Genomic DNA, 9,655 nt, shown 5'->3' with positions numbered 1-9,655 from the left:
AAATTACAAACATTGTGCCACTGTCCAAATACTTATGGACATGACTGTATATGACAGTGTTGTTCAAGTGCTAGATATGGTACTTCCCATTTTAAAGGACAGCATCTGAGTTAACTTAAATAACTTAAAAAACTTAACTTATAACTTAAAAAGAAACACCCAAAACCTCTTCACAGTGGGATAAAACACAACATTACAGTTCTATATTTATTGAATCACTATATGAAACTGTCAATTTTGTGTGCTCGTCTTTAATATTAGCAATTATTGAGTTATTATTGAGTGTGAAAATGAGTTATTACAATCATCAGGGCTAATCTGTATTATTTTGCTTCTGAAAGAAGTAATCCTGTACTTAAAACCTAAACCCGACCAAATAGAATAGACTGTTAATATGTTGTTTTAAGGTGAGTGGCATATGAAGTTGTACTGCAAGTAATGCTCCTTCTGCAGAGTTTACACATTCTTAGATCTTTACAAATTTGAAGTGGGTTTTTTTTTGACATTTCTTTGTCATGCTTCATACACTTTGGTCTTCAGAGCCCAGCGTGTCGCACAACTGATGCACATTAATAATATGTTCAGTAATATATGTAATAGCTATAAGCCTGAACTTCTATTTACAGTAATGAGTTTTGTATAAATAAATAACATTGGAGACTGACAGTGTAAGTTGACTAAAATGCTTGGAAGGGCGATATTACCTCTATATTCACATAGCTGGAACTCGGCAGCCAAAACAATAACTGTCCCACTATCTTCTGGCAATATTAAATACCTAGGCATAAACATTTCCCCCAAGCTGTCAGGCTATTTTAACCACTATCCTCTCCTCAGATCAATACAGGATGGTCTAAATCACTGGATCAATATACCTTTCACTCTCATGAGCAGAATAACAACCATAGAATCACAATACTACCAAAGATCAACTATCTTCACTCAATTATTTCAATCCAGCCTCCCTCTACCTAGTTCAACTCCCTTGATACGTCATAACTAAATTCTACTGAAAAAATAAAAAATCCAGTTATCCACAATAAAAAAAAAATAAAAAAATAAGGTGGTTTAGATGTTCCTAACTTTTCCCAATTACTTTCTTGCCACCCAATTACAGTTTATCTCAAAATGGTTACATACCAGCAATCAATGTAACTCCTGGATTGAAACTGACCAATCACAGTTTAAAGAAATACAAATCTCTGATTTACCATTCATCAGTCCCTCCATTAACCCCTTAAATGGCCAGGGCCCACAGACAGGCCCATTGTTTTATTACACACTTCCACTGTCCCTGTAGTTACTGGGCCTTAGTATGTAATAAGCCTGGAGTTCTAATGGGTTAAACTCGGTAACTGCTTTAAAACCTCAACAGCCACAGCCTTAACAGCTTGGTGGAAAGTTCTCAAAATCACTAACTCAACACCACAGATATGTAAACACACTCTACTTTGGAGCGACCCAGATTTTTTACACAATAAAAAAACATTTTTTCCTTAAATGAAGAGACAAAGGCATCTCTTAGTTACAAGACTTAATACAAAACTCAGTATTTTTATCACTAGTGGAATTGGTCCAGAAGTGTGGCATTAGCAGAGACAAATTTCTCCAGTACCTACAAGTTAAATCATTCATCAAATCATGCCATCATTCATAAAGCAAATATAAAAGAACATGATTTAGAATCTTCTCGCATAGCAGAAGAAATCTTAAAAAATATCAAAACAAGCCCCTCAAAAAAAAATATTAACTACTCAACTACACTGACTCAACAATACACCCTCCAACTGCAAAATGGGGAAGAGGACCAACATGTACACCAACACCTTCACCATGGCTAACAGTACAAACCATCAGTTAATTCGATATAAAATCCTCCACAGAACAAACCTTAAACATCAAACAGGGTTTGTCGATGCTGATTTTTGCCTGCAGTGCTCCTTAAACACAAAGCAAAGAAAATCTCTCTCCTGAACTGGAAACCTACAAAAAAATAAGCATGTCACAGTGGGACACACTACTTCATCACCCACATCTCCTTGAAAAAATGTCAGTCTAATGTAACAATACCATACTACAGCTTGATCAAGCCTAGACCCCATTTATTAACTAACTCTCCCATTAAACAGCTTAACCTTAACATCTTAATCACATACATCCACATTTTATACTCAGTTACTCCAATCAGATTTCACTTCAACTCAAACACCTTCATTTTTTCCTTCATCTTAGACAGAATGTACACAAGTGTACACAAGCACTTTGACAACTAGATACAAAATTCTCATGTCCTCAGCCGTTCTGTTACCTTCAACAGGTACATGATCTCAAAACAAAAGGAAAAGTAAAACACACCCATTCATACTTAATCACACACACACACACACACACACACACACACACACTACTACCCCACTCTTCCTTTTTATGTTGACTTGCTTTTTTGTGGATGATGTTTGTGGGAGGCAATTAGTATTCCCAACACTACAGGACAGTAAAAACATAAATACTCAACATTTAATCTTAATGTAATCTTTAATGGTTACAAAACAGGGTTGTCCTGACTGGATTGAGGCTAGACTAGCTATGATCGGGTTTTGAATAAACCTTACAAGCCACTAATTCTCTCCCCTGTCCTATCCAACAATGGGACCTAAACCTGGTCCTGGAATTCTACCACCTGCAGCATTCAGCTCTAATCTTAATCCAACACTCCTGATCCAGGTTAATGAAAGCCTTCAGGGCCATCTGAATATCAGAGCAAAGTGTGACAGACCTGAACTCTCAGGCGGTAGCAATCCAGGAGCAGCATCAGGCACCCCAGCTGCAGAGCGACCAAATGTACATGCTTTGTGTTGGTTTCCATTTCTAATACCATTCCAACAGAATGACCAGTATTTAGATTCCACTTAGAACAGTAAACTTTTTTTGGTAAAAATGGCCACCTTCACCTACAGTGCACTAACAAGGCAATATGTACAGCCTCCTTGCCATCATAGCAGGAAAAGCTATGATATTAAATTGTAGAATTGACATTCAGTAAAAATACTATAACAGATTTATGAGACTCACAGCAATCTTATGTGATCAAAAAGCAAGAGGACAAAAAGACAGAGCTTTTTTGTTTTTGTTTATTTAAAGGGCCATGCAATGTCCCTTGATGTTACTTGAAACTTTCCAGGCTTAGGTCCTTAACGAGTGTAACAGGTACAAAAAGAACAAATTTCAAGTTACTGAGGAATGTAATAGCTATACAAAAAAAGAAGAAAAATCCACAAAAAGTGCACCACCACTACTGCTGCACTGCAGACTTAGGGACTCAAAAGTAGGAGGCACAACTCCTTTTAAATCCTGCTTGGGGGGAAAAAATGTTATACATAACACAGTCATGAAACAAAGTATCAGTTATACAGGACATAAATGCAATAAATTACACTGTGCGTATGCGGCTGTGTGCGAGTTTAACTAGGGGAAGGCAGGAGGGGGCATAGAGAAGGGCACCATCTGCTGGGGCATAGGCTGTGGGGGCTGCTGCTGAGGGTTGAAGGGGAATTGGCTGTGGCTCATTCCATTCTGAATGCCACCTTGGTTGGCCCCAAACTGCTGGTTCTGGAAACCCTGGTTTCCAAAGCCACCAGACTGGTTACCACCAAAGCTGGACTGTCCATTGTTGTAAGCCCCATTAAAGCCATTATTGCTGTTACCATTGTAGTTGCTAGACCCATAAGATCCCCCATTTTGGGCCTTGTTGCCAAAGACCTTCTTTGGTCCACTGTCATAACCACGGTCATTACTGCGGCTGTCCTGGCCGTAACTGTTGAAATCCCGTCTGCCTCCAGAGTAGTGATCTCTGCGGTCATCTCTATACCCGCCACCTCGACCGCCCCTTGAACGACCTACAGGAATAAGGAAAATCCAAGTTAAAATCTAAAAAGTACAACGAAGACGTGTTAGAAAAATGGCTGGTATGATAGCTCACAAAAAGCTAGGAAAAAATTCAAAAAAGTGAAAAAAGTATGAGAAACCCTCAAACTGAGAAAAAGCTTCATTAAAATCCACAAAAAAGGGGAAAAAGGCGACTGCAGATAAACCACAGTTCCTGTATCTCACCAATTGGATTTACCTCCTCTGTCTTCCGCCATCTGGATGAGTTTGGGGTTAATGGCCTGATTCGCCTCACGGAGGACAGAGACTAGGTCGTGCGCCTGCTTCATGTTATTGGGCGTGAAGAATGTGTAGGCCGTCCCCGTTTTCTGGCTGCGAGCTGTGCGCCCAATTCGGTGGATGTAGTCCTCAGAGTTGTTGGGGTAGTCATAGTTAATGACGAATTTGACGTCCTCGACATCTGTATGAATGATTAATGCAGCGTGGCCGCAAGAGGGTGCAAGAATTCGCACACAGCCACAGCAGCAAAAGGTAGAGATGTTAGTAAATGCAGTGATTAGGAGGGCACATACTTACCTGACTGAAAAGAACAAGTTTACTGAGACAGTTTGAAAACATTTAACTTCCATAACTGACTCGAAGACTAAAATGGTGACTAATTAGACCACTTCCATGGCTCAGATCTGACATCCCCACAGGTTTAAGTGACAACCAGGTGACTCCCACCAATAGGCCTTGAGTAGTAGTTTTGCCTTGTTGCATGTTGATGCAAGGACTACCTACAGACATCAGGAAACCTGAGGTCAAAGTGTTGCATCTCGTCATGTTCTGGCCAAATCACTGAGCAGCCCTTACAACAGGGCAGACAATTTAACTGTATAATCAAGGCAAAGTCCTCCCAACCAATCAGTGGTCACTTGATAAAATGTCTCTCTTAGGCAGGACTCGACATGACTGGAGCCAGAAAAAGGAGGGAACTCCAACCAGCCTGGGAATCGCATTCAGTACAGAGGTGTGCAGGTAACTAACAACTGCTCTCATTTCAAATAGCCAAATACTGTGAAAGAGGCCCACAAACCAAGGCAGACCAACAGAACCTTTCCACAATTATAATGCCATAATAGCATGGCTTACAGGCTTTGGGTTTGAAGGATTCTCAAGTGAAGCAGTTAAGTTCTGTAAGAGCAGCTGCAAAGAGACACGAGGCTATCCCACAATGCCACATTCCTCGGTGGTCGGCTCCGCGCCAGCGGTACGCACAACCTCCCAGAACCTCTGTATGCGATTTGACTGGCTGGCAGAAAAGGCAGGACTCCAGCAATGGAGCTCCAGACCCCTCCGGAGAACCTGGACGTGTCATGCCAAGGCCCTGCCACCAAGACTGCACCTTCAGGTGAGAGGGGGAAACTCAGAGAGGGACAGCAGTTAAAGAAAGAAGCTTAAACACTCTTTATAAGTACACAAGAATATGACTGACAAAGCATCACTCAGGTGCTTGACGCCATTAAAGTAAATAAAGCAAACCTACCTAGACCTCTTGAGGCCACATCAGTAGCAATAAGGATGGGAGCTTTGCCAAACTTGAATTCTGAAGGAATAAATAAGGAAAGAAATGGGTTACAACTACACCCAACATCAGTTACTCAAATTAATGACCAGTCATAATGGTGAACACATACCATTAAGCACCCAGTCTCTCTCCTGCTGGCTTTTGTCTCCATGTATACCCATTGCAGGCCACCTGCAAAATAGAACTACACATGAATACAGGTTCATCACATAGCATCTACAATAGTATTTACAACACTGCTGCAATTTGACTTACCCATCCCTGCGCATTCTCCTGGTGAGGTCATCGCACCTCCTCTTGGTCTCCACAAAGATGATAGTCTTGTTCTCCTTCTCACTCATGATTTCCTCCAGCAGACGCACCAGTCTGGACAGAGCAGATTATAATGTATCAATTGTAATCCAACGTTAACAAGTAGAGCTCTACTCATCTTCCACTGAAACACTTATCAGCCAACTATGGGGGCTTAGGACTTTGGTACAAACAATACACTACTTAACCAGCACTGCACTGGACTGATCAACAAAGTCATTAATGACCATTTTATTATGACCACTAAATGCTAAACAGCACTCACTTGTCCTCCTTTTCTCCATCATTGCAAACATCAACGATCTGTAGGATGTTGTGGTTGGCGCTGAGCTGCAGTGCACCCACATTGATCTGGACGTAGTCCTTCAAGAAGTCTTCAGCCAGCTGACGCACCTCTTTGGGCCAGGTAGCACTCCACATGAGTGTCTGCCTGTCAGGCTACAGAGAGACAGCACATGAGCGAGCAAAACACAAGTGTGCTTTAAAGGCCAGAACAGACATCTCATCCAACAGCTTCCTGAACTTGACTTAACATTAGTTAACATTGTTTCGCTGAGCCAAGAATTACAGTATACTCCTTAAGGCTACAGCTTGTGTTTCAAGAAGTGAAATCATACCCTGATCTGATCGACGATTTTGCGGATTTGGGGTTCAAAGCCCATATCCAGCATTCTGTCAGCCTCATCCAGGACTAGATATGTGCACCTGCGCAGATTCGTCTTGCCAGCTTCCAGGAAGTCAATAAGCCTGCCTGGGGTGGCAATGCAGATCTCAACCCCTGGAGGAAAAGGTTGTAGACTTTTAGCTCAAAGATCAACAGTAAATAAGTCTAAAGTTGATGACAGGGGATGGAAAAGAAAGCATACCCCTCTCCAGGTCCCGGATTTGTGGTCCTTTTGGAGCTCCTCCATAGATGCAGGTGGACTTGAGACGGGAGGCTCTGCCATACTCTGCTGCCACCTGCTGGACCTGTTGGGCTAGCTCACGAGTGGGGGCCAGTACCAGACACTGAAAAACAGAATGTAAGAATGTCAGCCAATAAACCAAAAGAGAGGAATTTTCCAGGTACAAGTGTTAAGTGAGCAGTGTGTGGATAGGAATAAGACTATGAAAATCAAAAAAGGTGGCCAAGTGGGCCCACCCTGCATCGGTGCCCTCATACAAAAACCATAGTACAAGCAAATTGTACAGTAAGACAGCAACTGTCCTGTATGTACAGTTAAGATTGTAGATTTTAGTCTAAGTGCAGAATTTATAAACTTAATTTGCAAAGCCACTTACAATTGGTCCATCTCCACGCTCCAGGAAGGGCTGGTGGTTTATGTGCACAATAGCAGGAAGCAAATACTGAAAAGAAAGAGATCACATTAAACCCCATTTGTACTTAAAAATAAAACCAAGTACTAATAAGAATGTATTGCCAAATATAAAAGAACTACCAGAAGTATCAATAAATTCTTACCGAAAGTGTTTTCCCAGAACCTGTCTGGGCAATGCCAACCATATCTTTGCCACTTAATGCCAGTGGCCACCCCTGAGCTTGGATAGGAGTTGGATCAGTCCAGTTCTGTTTATTGATCACATCCATTACATAAGCTGCAAAACAAAAGGCCAAAGCCTAGATTTAGAACAGATTCTTAAAGGGGTATTCTGGCATTCCACAGCCTCATCAGTTTGACATTACTGACTCTCACTACAACATCAAACATGCATGTCAAATAAATAAAAAAATAAAAGACACTGGAATACCTACAGTGCTCAAAAACCCTGACAGCCAGCAGCTTAGAGGCTAATAAATACATCTGTAGTGCTAGCTAGCATTAGCAATCACACCAACCTTAAATGTCAGACTTCTGTTTAAGAAATAATTCAGCCAGCTAGCAATTTTTGCCAGTGAATTCCTATAACTTCTGTAGGTGTGTGTTGTGTAAACTTACATGGAAAGCTGGCCTCATGAAACCTCATAACAGGTTTGGGGCAGTCTCTCCCCTTCACCGTTATCTCCTTGCTTCTCCTGTACTGTTCAACTTCTTGCTGCAATTAAAAAAAGCAGAACATTAAAACCAAAGTCCACCCTTATGAGAACGACCACAAGAACACAATATCCAATATGAAGGCTAAGCAGAAGTGTTTACTTACTGAGGACCTTCGGGCCACATCAGGATGTTCTTGATAAAAGTTCTTCTCGAATTTAGGCAGCTCATCAAGGTTCCAATGTTTCTTCCGCAGCCTGTCCCCTGGATTTCCAAACTTCTTGCCTTGTGGGGGCCCACCGCGACTCCCTCCAAACCGTGGTGGTCCATTGCCATAACTGGAGGAATGTAAAAATTATGCAGGAAGTTAATCATATTTTCCAAGCAGCCATGAGTCATACATGTTTAGATAGCTTAAAATGGGACTCCTGATTTTTCAACTACATTCTACATTAAATGACAGATGTAAACAAAATAATTGAGCGTTTTAGTATAAAATACTCCATTTTACAGAAACTTGCAGAGTCAGAATTGTTCACAGCAGTGGGGATGGGAACCAGAGGCCTGATGAGTTCAATGCCCCTGGAAGCTCCTCATAAAAAATGACTACATTTCATGGTTAGATATACACTGCCATATACACTGTTTACATATCACGGAGTGAGCTGTTGATAAGTTTTGAAAACCCGGTAGAATTTCCTCTTAATTAACTTAGTTACTGGTTTACAGAACTCGACCACCAATGTTTAGGCCATGGTACAAGAAAAAAAGAGGTCAAACGGGAAACAAGCCATGAAAATGTTAAGAGTATAAGCTCAGTATCGGCGGTGGCGATGTTAGTTTATGATGTCTGCGTCACGTTTTAAGCCGCTGCCATTTTAATTCGGACCGGCAAGGAAACAAAGGAAAAAAACCGGCCGGCATTTTGTACCGGCATCAGCTTCAGCCACATGGCGAGACAAGGCCTCACTGGAGAGGACGCTAATACTGAGAATACACACAGAAATGACTCGACATCGCGATCAGGACACATGCATAACGGTTAAACTAGCCAAACTGTCACTGAGATACTAACCGTCCCGTATAATTAAAGGATATTTCAACGCAAAACAGTCTGTCGAGCTATTAGCTAGCAACAGCCGGCTGGCCAGTCAGCTGAATTACTCGCTAACACGACTTACCATTAACCTTAATCTTTGATATTTAGTCCGAAAACTGACCTCTTAACATTTAACACTTAAGAGTCAATTTAAAAAATGAAATTAATGTGCTGACGATGTGTTCCAACATTAACGGAGGCTAGCTAAGCTAACCGGCCCAACGCGCTAGCTTAGCGAACAAGATAAAAAGAGGAGACTCACTTTCTGTCGCGGCTGCGGTCTCTGTCTGAATATCCAGGCATGGTTGTTGCTAAAGGTAATAAATTAAAAGGTAAAAACAAAAGTTAAGGACTAAAGTAAAGCTAGTTTGGGCCCCTCTCCGTCCTTCCTCCGCCGGCAGTGATGGTGCTCTGAATGCCGCTACCGGCTGCGCTCACTACGCCTTTATACGAACAGGAAATTACGTCATTCTCCTCCACGTGCTCTGAGCCGCTCTCTGTCGATCTGCTCATGTTCTTAAACGTGTTTCTGATTCTCTAAAATGAGCTTTATTTACTCTGTGTTTTATTTTATTTTATTTTATTTCATTCAACCATATGAATGACCATATGTGCAGTATATGAGTGTCCACATGTACTGTCTATATACTGTCTGAACTGTAGCCCAACACAAAATCTCTCTCTCTCTCTCTCTCTCTCTCTCTATACATATATATATATATATACTTTTTTCCCAAATTGTGAAATCCAGCAAATAAACAGTAATATAGTCCATGAAAAGTGCAGAGGTGTGTTCTCTGTAGAGGATGTGTTAAC

The 9,655-nt window shown here is 41.4% G+C and overlaps 1 protein-coding gene across 2 annotated transcripts; it reads right to left on the bottom strand.

Annotated features, from left to right (window-relative positions):
• Positions 1-3,113: 3,113 nt before the first annotated feature.
• On the bottom strand, positions 3,114-9,273 carry ddx5 (DEAD (Asp-Glu-Ala-Asp) box helicase 5). 2 transcript variants are annotated; one of them, XM_036589581.1, is made up of 13 exons: positions 9,102-9,273; positions 7,907-8,078; positions 7,705-7,801; positions 7,230-7,363; positions 7,049-7,114; positions 6,634-6,775; positions 6,385-6,545; positions 6,033-6,205; positions 5,711-5,821; positions 5,565-5,626; positions 5,414-5,473; positions 4,124-4,345; positions 3,114-3,896 (listed from the first exon to the last, which is right to left on the bottom strand). In XM_036589581.1, exons 1-13 carry the CDS (start codon positions 9,140-9,142, stop codon positions 3,466-3,468), a joined length of 1,872 nt encoding a protein of 623 aa, XP_036445474.1. In that variant the 5' UTR covers positions 9,143-9,273; the 3' UTR covers positions 3,114-3,465. The 2 variants fall into 2 exon arrangements, with proteins under 2 accessions (XP_036445474.1, XP_036445475.1); XM_036589582.1 differs by having other exon boundaries at positions 3,413-3,896; positions 4,111-4,345.
• Between the last annotated feature and the right edge of the window lie 382 nt (positions 9,274-9,655).

This window comes from Colossoma macropomum, unplaced genomic scaffold (assembly GCF_904425465.1).
Source record: "Colossoma macropomum unplaced genomic scaffold, Colossoma_macropomum, whole genome shotgun sequence".
Classification (NCBI taxonomy): Eukaryota; Metazoa; Chordata; class Actinopteri; order Characiformes; family Serrasalmidae; genus Colossoma; species Colossoma macropomum.
Note: the sequence above shows the minus strand (reverse complement) of the source record. Positions and strands in the feature narration are given on the sequence as shown.

Bases quoted from the DNA above. Each gene is read 5' to 3' on its own strand.
- ddx5 (XM_036589581.1), bottom strand. From the start codon at position 9,142: ATGCCTGGATATTCAGACAGAGACCGCAGCCGCGACAGAAA. The intron at 7,364-7,704 runs GTAAGTTTACAC...TTTGTTTTGCAG, and splicing joins TCATGAGGCCAGCTTTCCAT to CTTATGTAATGGATGTGATC. The intron at 3,897-4,123 runs GTAAATCCAATT...TTATTCCTGTAG, and splicing joins GATGGCGGAAGACAGAGGAG to GTCGTTCAAGGGGCGGTCGA.